The sequence below is a fragment of the Hippopotamus amphibius genome, chromosome 11 (assembly GCF_030028045.1).
Source record: "Hippopotamus amphibius kiboko isolate mHipAmp2 chromosome 11, mHipAmp2.hap2, whole genome shotgun sequence".
Taxonomy (NCBI): Eukaryota; Metazoa; Chordata; class Mammalia; order Artiodactyla; family Hippopotamidae; genus Hippopotamus; species Hippopotamus amphibius.
The window spans coordinates 114,961,307-114,978,885 of NC_080196.1; the positions used below are offsets into that span (position 1 = coordinate 114,961,307).

A 17,579-nucleotide genomic window follows, 5' to 3' on the forward strand; every position below is an offset into this window, starting at 1 on the left:
TGGCGCAGTCGTTAAGAATCCGCCTGCCAATGCAGGAGACACGGGTTCGAACCCTGCTCTGGGAAGATTCCACATGCCGTGGAGCAACTAAGCCCGTGAGCCACAACTATTGAGACCATGTGTCGTAACTACTGAAGCCCACACGCCTGGAGCCCGTGCTCCACAACAACAGAAGCCACTACAATGAGGAGCCTGTGCACCACAATGAAGAGTAGCTCCTGATCTCAGCAACTAGAGAAAGCCTGTGTGCAGCATCAAAGACCCAACGCAGCCAGTAAATAAAAAAATAAATAAATACATTTATTAAACAAACAAACAAAAAAACACAAAGGGGGAGGGAAAGGGAGTCACGGGTTTCCTAGGTCCTGGAATTCTTAGCCTAGGGTTTGAAGCTGGGATGATGTACTTAAAAAAATATATATATAGTGGTAGAATATACATAACAACAAATTTAACATTTAACTTTTTTTAGTGAAGTACAGTTGATTTCCAATATTGCATTAGTTTCAGGTGTAATTTTAACCATTTTTAAGTGTACAGTTCAGTAGCATTAAGTACATTCACACTGCTGTGCAACCATCACCACCATGCCTCTTCAGAATTTTTCTTCTTTCCAAACCAGAACTCTGCGCCCATTAAACACTAATGCACACGGCCTCCCCCCAGCCCCTGGCCCCCACCGTCTGCCTTCTGTCTCTGTGGATTTGGCGGCTCTGGGAGCCTCATATAAGTGGAGTCATACAATATTGATCTCTTTTATGACTACTTATTTCACTTAGCATAATGTCCTCAAGGCTCATCCATTTTGCAGCATGTGTCAGAATTTCCTTCCTTTTTAAGAAAAACTTATATGTATATGACATTTTATTTATCCATTCACTCATCCATTGATAGACACGGGTTGCTTCCTCGTTTTGGCTATTGTGAATAGCGCTGCTATAAACATGGTATACAAATACTTGTTCAAGTCCCTGTTTTCACTTCTTTGGAGTTTATGCCCAGAAGTGGAATTGATTCATATGGTAACTCTGTGTTTGGTTTTCGGAGGAATTGCTGTACCATCCTGCTTTCCGCTCTGAGGGAGCCCGCCAGGCTTCAGAATGACAGGCGTTCCTAAGCCATCTCCACAGATCCACTCGGGGGGACCCCTGTCATCTGCCACGACCTCCAGCCACTTTGGTCTGGGGCCTGGGGCTTTGTTTCCACAGGTGACTCTATCTCCCCAGCAGCCTGCTGTGCACATCTGATGCTAATCACCCTGGTCAGACTGTTCTGGAAGCTTGAACTGGAAGGAACTCAGGCCAGGCGGTGGCCACACAGAGAGGCCCCTCTGGGGAAGGGGCAGCTCTCGTGGCTCTTTTTAGCATCTTGCCACACAAAAAGTGGCAAGATGGCCGTGCTTTTTAAAAGTTACTGTATTTCTCCAAAGAAGACATGCAGATGGCCAACAGACACATGAAAAGAGGCTCAGCATTGCTAATGATAGAGAAATGCAAATCGAAACCACAATGAGGTGTCACCTCACACCATCTACAAATAATACATGCTGGAGAGGGTGTGGAGAAAAGGGAACCCTCCTACAGTGTTGGCAGGAATGTAAATGGGTGCAGCCACTATGGAGAACAGTATGGAGGGTCCTTAGAAAAAACTGAAAATAGATCCAGCAATCCCACTCCTGGGCATATATCCAGAGAAGGTGAAAATTTGAAAAGATACATGCACCTCCATGTTCATAACAGCACTATTTACAACAGCCAAGACATGAAAACGACCTAAGTGTCCATCAACAGACGACTGGTTTAAGAAAATGTGGGATCTTTATAGAGAGATATAGAGATATAGATATAATGGAATATTACGCAGCCATAAAAAGAGTGAAATATTGTCATCTGCAACAACATGGATAGACCTAGAGATGATCCTACTAAGCGAAGTAAGTCAGACAGAGACAAATATTATAATCCATCATTTATATGTGGAATCTAAAAAATAATACAAATGAATGTATACACAAAACAGAAACAGACTCACAGACATAGAAAACAAACTTGTTACCAAAAAGGAAAGGGGAGGAGGGATAAATTAGGGGTTTGGGATTAGCAGATATAAACCACAATATATAAAATAGATAAGCAACAAGGATTTACTGTATAACACAGGGAACTATGAATCTTCTGAATATATATATATATATATATATATATATATCTGAAGCCTTTTGCTGTATACCTGAAAACACAATATTGTAAATCAACTATACTTCAATAAAAAAGTTATTCTTTTAATAGCTCTGCTGAGATGTAATTCACATACATATGAGATACAATCCACCCATTTAAGTGTACAATTCAATGATTTTAGTATATTCACAGGGTTGTGCAACAGTCACCACAATTTGAACTTAGGATATTTTTGCCCCCCAAGGAGAAACCCCCTAACGACAGCGTACTCTCCCCTCACTCTCCACTTCCGTCTCCATGGACTTGCCAATCCGGGCACGTCATGTGAGTGGAGTCCAACCGTGTGTCCTCTTGTGACTTGCTTCTCTCACGGAGCACCACCCAGTGACGCCACGTGTCCATCCACGGTCCATCCCAAGGTCCCTCAGCGTCGTGTCACGTGTCAGGCCTTCATTCCTTCTTATGCCTGAATTATATTCCACCTTGAGGGGGACGACCTTTTGTTTATCCATTCGTCTGCTGATGGACATTTGGGTTGTTCCTACTTTCAGACTATTGTTAACAGTCCCACTATAAACGTCTGTGAGCACGTGTTTGTGTGGACACATGCGGTCATCTCCCTTGAGTACACACCTAGACGTGGAACTGAGGTTCTACGGTAACTTTAAACATTCGGGGACCTGCCAGACTGGCTGCCCCAGCAGTGTGTGACGTGCCCACGTTGCCACACCCTGGTCCACACGTGCTATTCTCTTTTGATTCCAGCCATCACGGTGCGTGTGAAGTGGGTGTCATGGTGATGTTGGTCTGCATTCTCCTGATGACTAAAGATGTGGCGTTTCCTCGCACGCAAGGCTGTGTCTCACACACGTTCAGCAGCCCAGGGTCCCCGTGGTCACTCAGCTAGGCCCCCAGGATGTTGGGGGAACCCAGACAGACACAGCCCTGCCTCACAGAGGGGCACAGACATGTAAACAAAGCAGGTGTTTGCTAAGAACAGGGTCCTGGGACCTCACCGTAAAGTGCCCCACCAGCCACCATCCAGGCAGGCCTGAAGGGCACCAGAGGCAGGGAACGTGGCCGTGAGGTCTTCCTTCCGGATAGTCAATAAAATCAGAGCAGAGATGCGAGTGTGGAGGCCTGTTGGGGGTTGGTCACGGAACGTAACGGTCCTTCATCTTAAAGCTGAGGCACACATGGCTGAGACTCAGAAAGAGGCAGAGGCCCCCGGGTGGATGACAACCGGGCCCAGGACGGCGGTGCGAATTTGGGCTGGCGGGGGGGGGGGGGGGGGGGTGCAGGCGCCATGCCCGCCCCCACCCTCACCCCCCACCCCCTCCCAGCCTCCGCGGTCCCCCCATGAGAGAGGTGACAGCCCTGCAAAACCACGACGGGACATCGTGGAAGGGCGAGTGCCAGGGGCTGGGGGCTGGGGGCTCGGTGTCTCGGAGGCGGAGCTTGGGTTTGCGATCCGAAAGCTGCGAGGAGGCGGTGGCGGTGGCACCGCAGCGTGAAGGGACCTGATGCCCGCACGCTGTGCACGCGCACGCGGTGAAAAGGCAACTTGTCTGCTGCGGGCTCTTCGCCACAGGGAGAAGGACAAGGTCGCGCTCGCTCCGGCCTCTGACGCAGGGAAAAGCAAGCAAACAGCGTAGCTGGGATCGGCTGGTCGCGCGACATCCCGCCCCGCCCAGGACCCGCCCGCGGCCGCTCGGCCCGGTTCGGGAGCGCAGCGCGGCTCCCGGATTCGCCCTCGCGGCCCGGGCTGCGCCGCCGGGAGCCTCAGGCGGCGGAGCGCAGCCGACAGCGCCACCGGCCCCGGGACCAGCCGCCCCGCCTGGACCCCCGGGGCCCCCGCATGGACGCGCGGGAGCCCGAAGCCCCCAGCGGGCGCGCGCTGCGGGATGCGGTGAGTGGGGACCCCGCCCGCACCGAGCATCCCTCCCGGGCGGGCGCGCGCTGCCGGGGCCTGGACCCTCCACCCACCCCCTTACCGCCCACCCCCGGCCCGGGGCGGCGGGGCCCACGGTGCTGCGTCCCCTTTGCCGAAGGAGCCGCAGCGCCAGAGAGCGGACCACCAGGGATAAGGACTGAGCAGTCTGTCTCGTTAAAAAGAGTGGGTTAGGGGTACATCCTTGAATCCACGTTTTCCTGCCCTGATTGAAGGGGGCGTGCCTGGCAGAGGGCCTTCACGCAGGAGAGCGCACTCCGGGTGAAGATCCGCCTCCGTATTCTCGGCTCTAACATGCAGATGATACGCGGGTGCGAGGAGCGAGTCACACCGCAGATCCTATGAGAGTTCAGTCTGCAAACTGTAAGGCAACATACAGTGCCGCCTGCCAGCAGTCACGATAGGTGATGTTTTGGCGTGGCCTGGGGAACAACTTCTGCAATCCCGGTCCCAGCTCCCAAGGACCCACCGTGTGTAGTTCTGGTGATTGTCTCAGGCCGTGGTAAGACTTCTTTGAGAAATCCAAGGTTCATAAGACTTTCTCTTACGTTATCCTCTACACATCTGATAGTTTCTTGCTTATATGTAAGTGTACGATCATTTTGAGTTAATTCTTGTGAATGGTGTGAGGTAAGGGTCAGGCCTGCTTGTTTAGTTAGTTATGCACTTGCCTATCACTGTTCCAGCACTGGTGGTTGAATAGATCTTCCTTCCCCTCTGAGTGGGAAGGCCTTAGCACCTTGTCAGGAATCAACAAACCTATGGTGCAGCCACTATGGAAAACCTGTGGAGGTTCCTCAGGAAACTAAAAATAGAATTATCATATGATCCAGCAATCCCACTCCTGGGAAGATACCTAGACAAAACTATAATTCAAAAAGGTACACGCACCCCCTATGTTCACAGCAGCTTTGTTCACAACAGCCAAGACATGGGGACAACCTAAATGTCCATCGGCAGATGAATGGATAAGGAGGATGTGGTACATGTGTACAATGGAATACTACTCAGCCATAACAGAGAATGAAATAAGGCCACTTGCAGCAACATGGATGGACCTAGAGATTATCATACTAAGGGAAGTAAGTCAGAGAAAGACAAATATCACGATATCACATACGTAGAATCTAAAATATGACACAAATGAACATGTCTACAAAACACAAACAGACTCACAGACATAGAGAACAGACTTGTGGTTGCCAGAGGGGGAGGGGGAGGGATGGAGTGGGAATTTGGGGTTGGTAGATGCAAACTATTACATTTAGAATGGGTAAACAAGGTCCTACTGTATAGCACAGGGAACTATATTCAGTATGCTGTGATAAAGCATAATCGAAAAGAATATAAAGACTGTATATGTGTATAACTGAGTCACTTTGCTGTACAGCAGAGATTGGCACAACATTGTAAATCAACTATACTTCAATTTTTAAAATATTAGCTTAAAAAAAAACCAGCTGTATATATGGATGTCCCCTTCCACGGTCTCTGCATCACAAGTAAATACATATTCACTTGTCCTTTGGTTCATTTTTTCAGGCAGAAAATCTATTTCAGGAACTTCAAGAACATTTTCAAGCTCTGACTGCAACCCTAAACCTCAGAAATATCCTTTTCTATCTCATAACAAATACTGCAATGCTTTTGGACTATTGAGCTGTCATGGACTATCGTGTTGTTTTCTGCTATTAGTGGACAATTGTTGACCTAGGACTTCTTGGTGTTTACGTCTGTGCCTTTACATGGCATCCTGATGTATTAATTACTACTCATAGGTAATTACTTCCTGCTTGACCAGCAATACAGGGCATTTCGTAAGGCAAGGATAAAACACAAAGACACACGTACAATACCTATGACCCAACGGGGCTTTTCCAGCAAGCTCTACATAAGTCTGGGTAATCTGCTCAATAGTATTGATACCCCCCCAGTCAGAACCCTGCACACGTATGGGAAGGTCTCCTTACCTTGTTTTATTTTGTAACTTCAGCAGCTCCCTGTTTGGTAAGACATGGATTCAAACAGAGTTAGGTATAATGTTTGTTTCTGGTTTAAGAAAATCCAGAAAAGGGGACACTTGCTCTAAGACTTGCCCAAGTGAACTCACTTCACACAATTAAACTCCTGCCTTAAAATGTGTGCAAATTGTTTGCAGAGGCAACCCTTTACTTACAACATTTGATCCTGTAGATGAGTTCCCACAGGGAAAAGAAGATTCTTAAACATGATAAAATTAAATAGTAGGAAAGAAAAGTTTTAAACAGTTAATTTTCACTGCATTTACATACCGATTAGCGTTTGGTTAAAACGGTTAAACATACCAGACAACCTCATATCCCTGAATCCATGTCCGTGGAAAGGGAGCCAGGTTTTCAGAACTGGGCTCACAGTGCAAAGATTAAAGACACAAACAAGCCCTCAGGGATGTGGTTAATGTGCACTGACTGAAGTTGTTAGGACATGTCTGCTGCCTTTGATTCCCTCATTTTAAACGCACTGCAGGGCGTTTTCATCAGCCCCGGGGGGGATGCAGTTTGATGCAGAGTCTTTGAGGGACCGAGGTAGGTGCCTGAATTCTGTGAGCTGTTCTCCGTAACTTTGTACTGGAAGAAATGGGAGGTCGCATTGAGGACTTGCAGAAGAATGTGAACGACTTGATGGTGCAAGCTGGGATTGAAAGTTCTGCTCAAGAACAAACGGTGAGGCCTTATTAAGGTACTAACATGTTCACCTTTTTCATACCTTCTGCTTCCATCTTGAAACATTTAATCTCATATTTGCTCACTAAGGTAACTGCTGCTTCTGCACTATATGAAAAACCTTCAGGAATAATAAAAAAATCACAAGTGCTAAATAGAACAGAAACACTTTGTCATTGTTCCTTTAAAAGTGCACATTTTAAAGGAAAAACTATTATTTAAAAATTGGATTTTGTTAAAGTACTTTTCACCCTCATCCCTCAAATTAGTCTTCAATCAAAACACAAGTCACGATGAATGAGAGGTTGGGGTCGATGACTAGCGGCTTCTGTTTGAGACAAAACCTTCGTGGGAACCACGTAAAGAAGACACATGTGCGTTAGGCTCTCACCCATTTGATGAGTGTTTCCTGAGGATCCCACCCCGCCTACCAGAATGCAAACACTTCTTTTCCAGTAGAATTTTGCACTTCATCTTTTTTTTTTAGCATTTTGTTGATATTTTTAATTTTTTATTTTATTTTTTATTGAAGTTTTTATTGTAGTTGATACACAATATTATGTTACAGGCGTACAATGTAGTGATTCACAATTTTTTTTTAATTTATTTTTTCTTTTGGGGGGTACACCAGGTTCAATCATCTGTTGTGATTCACAATTTTTAAATGTTATACTTCATTTATACTTACTGTAAAATAGTGGCCCTGTTCCCCATGTTGTACAATGTATCCTTCTAGCTTATTTTGTACATAATAGTTTGTTCCTCTTAATCCCCTACCCCTAAGTGCCTCTCCCCCTTCCCTCTCCCCACTGGTAACCACTAGTTTGTTCTCCATATCTGTGAGTCTATTTATTTTTTTGTTATATTCACTAGTTTGTTGTATTTTTTAGATTTCCCACATAAAAGTGAGATCATATGGTATTTGTCTTTCTCTGACTTATTTCACTTAGCATAATGCCCTCCAAGTCCATCCATGTTGTTGCAAATGGCAAAATTTCATTTTTTATGGCCAAGTAGTATTCCATTGTATACATGTACCACATCTTCTTTGTCCATCATCTGTTGATGGACAATTGGGTTGCTTCCATATCTGGGCAATTGTAAATAATGCTGCAATGAACATTGGGGTGCATGTATCTTTTCAAATTAGTGTTTTTGGTTTTTTCTGCACTTCATCTTGAAGATGCCGATAAATGCTTGGCTTGGACTGAATGTGTATCTGTGTGACACATGAAGATACTCAAGCACATTTCACTAACATAATATTCTGATTCTTTGGGCACGTTCTAATTTTAGTTGAACAATTAGGTGCCGTTGTTGTCCTTGTTTTCTCATTTCTCTGTCACTTGTTATCCCAAGTCAGCTGGCAGATCATGTGTGCTTAACCTGCTGAATCAGAGTGAGTTCACCTGGCAGTGACTTATTTATAAATTTCTATATCTGCTGTTCTGGTAGAAAATGTATTGGAATCTGTGTCCTGCATACGCAAGCTGCAGAACTTGGGAAGGACGCTCCAGTTCTGTCTGCAGGATGAATACTTAGCTCTACCCAGGGGGGCCTGTGTCAGATGAGCCCACCTGCTCTGAAGCCTTGTCCTCATCTCCACCCTCCGGGTGCCGAGGACCAAGCTCTGAAGGGCACCGAGTCCATGCTGGCCACACTGCCAGGATGCAGATGGCAGCCAGTAACTTAGTTCCTTCCTGTCATCACCCAGGTGGCTGTTTTAAATTTGGTCAAAATCCACCATATATTAGGCATCAAATTAAACTGGTGAGTAGGTATCAACACTTCACTTGTTTGATGGCATATACAGCCATTATTTAAAGCAGCATGAGAGAAGGCCAGATGTCTAAAAGTGTGTTTAAAAGCTGTTAATGCCTTTTAAATTAAAAGAAGGACCTGAATAACTCTAAATCTGTTTGGCTAAATCTGTGCTTGTTGGTTTTGCTGTGTTAGGAGTTTCTAATGCAGGGCTTGTGCCCTAAACGTGTGTTCCTGCTGTGGGGAGGGGAGTCCATGACCCCCAGATGGTGAAAGCTACTGTCCCATGTTCTGACGGATCTGGGCTGCTGGGCCCCCTCCTGCTGTGGGGAAGCAGAGAGGCTGTTGTTGGAGGAGAACTTCCCCACGCTGTTGATAGCAAGGAACACGTTTTGTCACTGGAAGAGCACATGCTGTTTAATTCACCTTAAGTTGTGGATCCACACAGACTCCAACTGACTAAAACGAAAATCACTTAACATTTAGGTTTTTCTATATACCAAATTTTTCCTTATACAAAACTCTTCTAGTAATTACAGGAAAGTAAGATAATTTTATTGATAGCTTTGGATTCCAGCTTACTTAACTGCACAATAATTGGTATATAAATCAACCATTACTTCTTTCAATTTTTTTCTTACAGACTTGAAACCAGTAGACCAGTCATCTGAAAATGTGAAAAAGTGAAAACTGTACTTTTTGAGTAATAATCTACATAACACGAGTTCTTATTTTTAGTATTTAAGAATTCATTTTACTAAAATAAAAGGTTAAAAAAACAAGGCAATGCAGTAAGAATGTAATTAACAAGGTGATGAACCACTTAAAGATGGCTGTGAAATAGCAGAACACTTTCAATGTGTACCTAATATTTGTAAATCATGGAGGAAAAGCATGAGCTGTATTAGGTCAATTTTTTTCCCCAGAATTAAGATCTATACAGATCTTTCTTAAAAATATCATAAGCAGCTTTCTGACAGAAGTTGCTTTTATTTATTTACTTAGGCTGCTGCAGCATGTGGAAACTTAGTTCCCTGACCAGGGATGGAACCCACGACCCCTGCATTGGAAGCACGGAGTCTTAACCGCTGGACCACCAGAGAAGTCCCAGAAGTTGCTTTTTTAATAACTGCATTCCAATTCCAGTCACAGTTTGGGGGGAGATTTGGTTTAATCTGCCCAGGCCAAGCAGATTCTGATGGTATGTTCTCCAAACCAAAGGAAAACCAAAGAAACAGGTGACGTAGGAGCTCCATGATTGCTTCCTGGGCCACCCTCACCTGCTTCACCACCCGTGGAGGCAGTTACCAGGGAGATGCACAAAGATTGCATCTAAACTTATTTTGTCAGTTAGAGATGCTTTCAAATAATTGTCCAATTCACCTATCTCTGAGCAGAAGTTAAAAAAAAAAAAAAAAAGAGCTATGATCACCTAAAAAGGGGTCAGTTGTAAGCTCTCATTGTAAAAAATAACATTATTCCTGAATATAAAATGTCATACTCCTTATACAAAAGTCAAAAATCACTCATAATTGTACAATTTAGAGTTAACTGCTGTCAATACTTTTTTCTATGTAGGCAATTTTATGTAGTTGGTCATAGTGTTTATAATCTAATACCCTGTTCTCATATCATGAACACGTTCCCCACGTGAAAGTTTCATACACACTTTCTTATGTGACTAATATTCTATTATGTGGCTGAAATAATTTAACCATCCCCTTAATTATTTCTTGGACTTTGAGGTCTTCTATCACTTTCTTGTTATTATAAATAATGCTTTAATGGGCACTGTTATCCACAGGTTCTCTGCACATTTCACTGGCGCTAGAAGTATGACCACAGGCTAAGCACACTGCAGAATGCACCTAAGAATGGAAGGGTCATTTTATACCCCCGACAGTGATACAAACCCAAAGTTTAAACCCAAAGTTTTAAAACTGCATCATTTAAATGTAGTATTCTTGTTGCTTTAAAAACACGATATTTCCAATTGATTATGTGAGAAATCTCAAAGCATCTTACCTGTAATTATAATTTTAGCAAAAACGAGGGCAGGTACTTGAATTAAAGTAAACCAAACAGGTTTGCGTCTTCATTGATAATACAGGACACAATTTAAAGTCCAGTATTTTTAAGAAATTAAATAAGTAGAAAAGAAAGCTTCTGTTAGTTATTAACTACAATAAAAACATTGATATTGTCAAAATATACTAACTTCTTTCTAAAGAAAGTTCCAAGCTGATCCCGTTTTATTGGATCAGCTTGGAACTCATTTAACCATTTAACATCTCAATTATTCACTCAAACCACAGACATTTACCTTTAAAGAGATTATTTGGCATTTTATAATATCATGCCTGTTTCAATATCTTCATAATGTTTTTTATAAAGAATTGCTATTTTCCAGCACCCTATTACATATATTTAAAGGGAATCAGAATGTTTTCATAAGGAAAAGAGGAAAAGTAATAGATGAATTTACATGTGCTTAAATACTCATTCTAATATAAACTGGATTAACAAAACTTTAGTAGAAAGGAGTTTATTCATTGAATACTTAAGTAAAATGGAGTTACTTCAATATCAAATCCTATATTCATGTATCTGTAATTTAAAACTCACTTAACACAAAGTTATGAAGCTTATGAAAACATAAAGCTTGACAATAAAGAGTTGAATCTATAAGGTAGAAGTTCTGGGTGCAGTTATCTGAAGTTTTAAATTCTCACATTTCACTTCCTTTTTTACAATTGCCCAATCTATCACCGTAGATTTTTTTTTTTTTCTTGGCTGTGTTGGGTCTTTTTTGCTGTGCGCGGGCTTTCTTTTAGTTGTGGTGAGTGGGGGCTACTCTTGGTTGTGGTGTGCAGGCTCCTCATTGCCATGGCTTCTCTTGTTGCAGAGCACGGGCTCTAGGCGCGTGGGCTTCAGTAGTTGCAGCACATGGGCTCAATAGTTGTGGCTCACAGGCTCTAAAGTGCAGGCTCAATAATTGTGGTGCATGGGCTTAGTTGCTCCACAGCATGTGGGATCTTCCTGGAGCAGGGATCAAACCCGTGTCCTCTGCATTGGCAGGCGAATTCTTAACCACCGCACCACCTAGGAAGCCCTATCACCATAGGTTTTTTTTTCCCCCCCTCAGGCCAGTAATAATCCATGATTTTAATCAACGTGACCTTTTTTTTTTTTTTTTTTAGTACTTTTATTGAGATACAGTTAACAGACAATAAACAGCATATATTTAGAGTGTACAATTTGGTATCCCAATCTCCCAATTCACCCGCCCCCAACCCTCCCCGCTTTCCCCACTTGGTGTCCATATGTTTGTTCTCTACATCTGTCTCTATTTCTGCCTTGCATTTCCTCTTTCATAGTTGTTAGCATTTGCCTTATGTATTGAGGTGCTCCTATATTGGGTGCATATGTATTTATAATTATCTCCTCTTCTTGGATGGATCCCTTGATCTTTATGTAATGTCCTTTCTTGTCTCTTGTAACATTTTTTATTTTAAAGTCTATTCTATCTGATGTGACTATGGCTACTCCAGCTTTCTTTTGATTTCCATTTGCATGGAATATCTTTTTCCATCCCCTCACTTTCCATCTGTATGTGTGCCTTGGTCTGAAGTGGGTCTCTTGTAGACAGCATATATATGGGTCTTGTTTTTGTATCCATTCAGCCAGTCTGTGTCTTTTGGTTGGTGCATTTAGTCCATTTACATTCAAGGTAATTATCGATATGTATGTTCCTATTACCATTTTCTTAATTGTTTTGTTGTTGTTTTTGTAGGTCCTTTTCTTCTCTTATGTTTCCCGCCTAGAGACGTTCCTTTAGCATTTGTTGTAGGACTGGTTTGGTGGTGCTGAATTCTCTTAGCTGTTGCTTGTCTGTAAGGCTTTTGATTTCTCTGTCGAATCTGAAAGAGATCCTTGCTGGGTAGAGTATTCTTGGTTGTAGGTTCTTCCCTTTCATCACTTGAAATATATCATGCCATTCCCTTCTGGCTTGCAGAGTTTCTGCTGAGAAATCAGCTGTTACCCTTATGGGAGTTCCCTTGTATGTTATTTGTCGTTTTTCCCTTGTTGCTTTTAATAACATTTCTCTGTCTTTAATTTTTGTCATTTGGACTACTGTATGTCTTGGCGTGTTTCTCCTTGGGTTTATCCTGCGTGGGACTCTCTGCACTTCCTGGACTTGAGTAGCTATTTCCTTTCCCATGTTAGGGAAGTTTTCAACTATAATCTCTTCCAATATTTTCTCGAGTCCTTTCTCTCTCTATTCTCCTTCTGGGACCCCTAAAATGCGAATGTTGGTGCGTTTAACATTGTCCCAGAGGTCTCTTAGGCTGTCTTCAGTTCTTTTCATTCTTTTTTCCTTATTCTTTTCTGCATCAGTGATTTTCACCATTCTGTCTTCCAGCTCACTTGTTCGCCCTTCTGCCTCAGTTAATCTGCTGTTGGCTCCTTCTAGTGTATTTTTCATTTCAGTTATTGTGTTGCATAGCTCTGTTTGTTTGCTCTTTTCTAGGTCTTTGGTAAACTTTTCAATCTTTGCATCCAGTCTTTTTTCAAAGTCCTGGATCATCTTCACCATCATTATTCTGAATTCTTTTTCTGGAAGGGTGCCTATCTCCTCTTCATTGAGTTGTTTTTCTGGGTTTTTATCCTGTCCCTTCATCTGGTACAAAGTCCTCTGCTTTTTCATTTTCTCTCTCTTTCTATGGCTGTGGTTTTCCGTTCCACAAGACGAAATACTGCTGACCCTGCTTGATCCTGCTGTCTGCCCTCTTGTGGAGGAAGGTATCTAGGAGGCTCATGCGTGCTTCCTGATGGGAGGGACGGATGGCCTATCACCATAGATTTTTAACTCTCTCCACAAATCTCCTTTCAGCCCCTTCACGCTGGGGCAAGAGAGATCTTTTCAGAACTGAAATTCCATCACCTTACATCTCCTTCCCCAGGCAAAGCCTCTGCAGCTGCCAGCTCCCCACCCCAAGCATGCTGCACTCTCCCTCCTAGGCGAGCCTGACTCCCTCCCACAGGGCGCCTGGTTCCTGAGGTCCCTTCTGGGATGGAGTTATACACACACACACACACACACACTCACACACTCACACACACACACACACGTGCGTGCGTGCGCACCTAGTTAGCATTTTTTTTTTCTGATCTCAGCTTGAAAATAATTTCCTCAGAGATCCTTTCCTTGACCGCCTGTCTGGGTCTGATGGAATTTTATAGGATCTCTCACTGATGATCACAGCGGTCATTTTTTTGAGAGTTTCAAAATACTTTGCAATCTTTTTATGATGCTTTTTTGTCCATGGAGATGTGTGAGAGCTTGACCACTTTTTGAACAAGAAAACCAGAGGCCAGAGGGAGGGCTGGGCCCAGCAGCAGTAACTGGAGAAGACTGGCGTGATGTGGCCCCAGAGCGTGGGGGGCCATGCTGAGCTCCTGAGGGCAATACTCTTTGTACAACCTTTGATGATAAATGTAAAAACGCCATAAGAGAATGCTAGGATCAGATGCATTTTTAAAGCCATTAATAAAAACGATGTAGGAAAAACTATGTAAGGGACTTCCCTGGTGGCATAGTGGTTAAGAATCCGCTTGCCAATGCAGGGGACACGGGTTTGATCCCTGGTCCGGGAAGATCCCACATGCCACAGAGCAACGAAGCCCGTGTGCCACAACTACTGAGCCTACGCTCTGGCGCCCATGAGCCACAACTACGGACGCCCCGCCTACAGGCCATGCTCCATAACAAGAGAAGCCACCGCAATGAGAAGCCCGCACACCACGACAAAGCTCCTGCTTGCTGCAACTAGAGAATACCCTCGCACAACAATGAAGACCTAACGTGGCCAATCAATCAATCAATAAATTTATTTAAAAAAAGAAAAACTATTCAAAATGATACCCACTTAACACATGTCCTCCAAAAGGTCCTGGTCTGATTTTCAAGACCTCAGACTTTTCCAAGAAATCTGGGGAGGTCACAAATACATCCTGCCTTTTAACTGAGCAACTCAAGAAACCAAACTTTGTGTGGTTTTTGGAAACATCCATGATGTGGTTTTCTAGGGTAATTGTAGATGGTAGATGCTTTGATTCTGTTGGTGCCCAGAGCTCCTCACCTCTTACGGGCTCAGTGCAAGCAGAATAGGGCCGTCTAGCCTATAGACCTTTGGACGCCTACATAACAGCCTACTGTAAACACAGGAGGCTGCTGATTTGTTTTACTGTTTTCGATCTTTTTTTGAATGTCTTAAAACTATGTAAATGACATCACCCATAGTACCCTTCTGTACCTAGTTTTTTCATTCAGTAGTTTGAGATTCGCCTGTGTTGATATGTGTAGGTCTAGATCAACGTAACTAACTGCAGTGTAACAGTCCTTGGACTATTTGCCATGTTTCCAAATAATGCTGCACTAAATACTCTTGTATGTCTCCTGTGTGTATGTCAGTCTCTCTAGTGTACCTGTTAATTTACTACATTTCTGAATATATTCTGTGCCTCCTAGGCTGGTTGCCTCTGTGTCAGCTGCCATGTCTAATTCCTGGACTTTGCATAAAAGCCATCCTGGGAAGGTTGGGAAACAGGAGTCACTGATGCCCAGAGAACCAGGGGTATCAGCATATTCTCTCTACTAGTTAACTTCAACTTGATTAAAGCTACATTCGCAGCAGTGGGGCAAGGTTTTGAAGTGCTACAGATCTGGGTTTTATATTCATGTCCTCTGCAACTAGTTGTAACTTTGGGCAATCTATGCTTTAGTTTCCTTCTCTGCAAACTATCTACTTGGCAGGTGCTTGGAAGGATTTGAGAAAATGGCTTATAAGTTACTTGGTTCAGGGTGAGATAGATAGTACAGTAATAAGATATAAGCTTATTATGATAATTATAAGCTTATTACAATAAGATATAAACTTGGAATGAAGAGGCCAAATCATTGTAAATTCAATATTGCAGTTACAAAGCACCAGGGAAAAGGTAGTTATAAAAGTCAAATGTGAATGAACTTATTACAACTTGTAAAGAAAACAATCTTACAATAAATATACAGTAAATTTACAAATCTGAACTGTAATTTTTTTGCTTATTTTTTTAAGTTAATAAAGCTTTATCAATAAGAGGTATAATTCACATGCCATACAATTCACCAATTAAAATATACAATTCACTGGTTTTTTATATATTCACAGAAATGCACCTCACCACAATCAACTCTGGAATATTTTCATCATCTCAAGAAGAAACCCTCGACCCATCAGCTATCACTGCCCAATTTCCCCGTCTCCCGTCTTAAGCAACCACGCATCTACTTTCTGTCTCTGTGGATCTGTCTGTTCTGGGCATTTCCTGTAAGTGAGATCACACACCCCACAGCAGCCAGCTTCTTCCACTTAGGCTAATGCTGTCAAGTGTGGCGCCTACGTCAGTACTGCATTCCTTCTCACGACCAAGTGATATTCCATCGCAGGGGTGTGCCCCGTTGTCCTCACCCCCTGGCGGTTGATGGACATTTACACTGTTTGCCCTCTTTGGCTCTCATGAATAAGGCTGCCATAAATGCTCGTGTCCAACTTTTTGTGTGGACCTACACGTTCGATTCTCTGAGGTATACACCTAGGAGTGACACCGATGGGTCAAATGGTAATTCTACTTTTTGAGGAACTGCCAAATTGTTTTCCGAAGTGACTATACTACTTTCCCTTCCCACCAGCAGTGTGTGAGGGTCCCACTTCTCCACATCCTTGTCAACACTTGTAATAACTGACCTTTGAATCTATTCACACCCATTCCAGTGGGTGTGAGGCGTCATCTGGTTTTGATTTGCAATCCCTTGGTGACTAATGACAGAGAACATCTTTTCAGGTGATTTCTGGCCACATCTTTTGTTTTGTCTTGTCAGAAGTATGTTATTGGGCTTCTCTGGTGGTGCAGTGGTTAAGAATCTGCCTGCCAATGCAGGGGACACGGGTTCAAGCCCTGATCCGGGAAGATCCCACATGCTGCGCAGTAACTAAGGCTGTGCACCACAACTACTGAGCCTGTGCTCTAGAGCCCACAAGACACAACTACTGAAGCCCACGTGCCACAAATACTGAAGCCCACACACCTAGAGCCCGTGCTCCACAAGAGAAACCACCGCAATGAGAAGCCTGTGCACCACAACAAAGAGTAGCCCCCGCTCACCACAACTACAAAAGTCCGTGCACAGCAACGAAGACCCACAGCCAATAAATAAATAAATGAATGAATAAACAAATACATTTATTTTTTTAAAAGGTACATTATTGAATGTCTTTTATATGCCGGGTACTTGGGGTCATACTGATTTTCTTTGGTATTATACTATTTTGTAAATGGGAAAATTAAAGCTGGAGATATTAAACTACAGATTTGCATTTGAATTTTATATCCATTTAAAAGTACACTCCTTTGTGTGAGTGTGGGGACTTTTTTTTTGTCTTTGATTTCATTCTTTGGTACGTACTCCTCATGTTTCAACAACACGTCACTCTGATGAGGCAGTAAGTGTTTTCACAGCACGGAGGGCCTACCAGGCACTGTTCTAACGGATCCCCATGGAGCACGTGTCAGACAGCAGACACCATCATCCCCTTCCCACAGGACAAAACGGAGCTCGGGAGCCACTCGCCCAAGGTCCTCAGTAATGACAGAGCCTGGCTGTGAACACAGGCGGGGGCTCCAGGGTGTGCCCCACACATGGACCCGTGCTGCCTCCACACCGTGCCCACTCTTCCACTTCAGTCTGCGTGCCCTGAGGTGCGGCCAACAAGCAACGTGCCGCCAGGAGGAGAGATTTAGAGGAGAAACCTGAGACTGTGATGAGGAAACTAGCTACACAGATCGAAGAGTCGCGGTTTCTACAGAAAATACACTGCATTTAAGTACATTAGGTGCACTCTTAGGAGGAATGAGAAACAGCCCTCACTCTTTATACTTAGA

The 17,579-nt window shown here is 43.5% G+C and overlaps 1 protein-coding gene across 2 annotated transcripts; it reads left to right on the top strand.

The window, feature by feature from the left end:
- Positions 1-3,719: 3,719 nt before the first annotated feature.
- HSBP1L1 (heat shock factor binding protein 1 like 1) lies at positions 3,720-17,357 on the top strand. Of its 2 annotated transcripts, none has more exons than XM_057698652.1 (4): positions 3,720-4,089; positions 5,674-5,740; positions 6,739-6,833; positions 15,809-17,357. In XM_057698652.1, the coding sequence occupies exons 1-4, from the start codon at positions 4,039-4,041 to the stop codon at positions 16,016-16,018; spliced, it is 423 nt and encodes a 140-aa protein (XP_057554635.1). In that variant the 5' UTR covers positions 3,720-4,038; the 3' UTR covers positions 16,019-17,357. The 2 variants fall into 2 exon arrangements, with proteins under 2 accessions (XP_057554635.1, XP_057554636.1); XM_057698653.1 differs by lacking the exon at positions 15,809-17,357 and adding an exon at positions 9,238-9,592 and having other exon boundaries at positions 3,727-4,089; positions 6,739-6,849.
- The last annotated feature ends 222 nt before the right edge of the window (positions 17,358-17,579 follow it).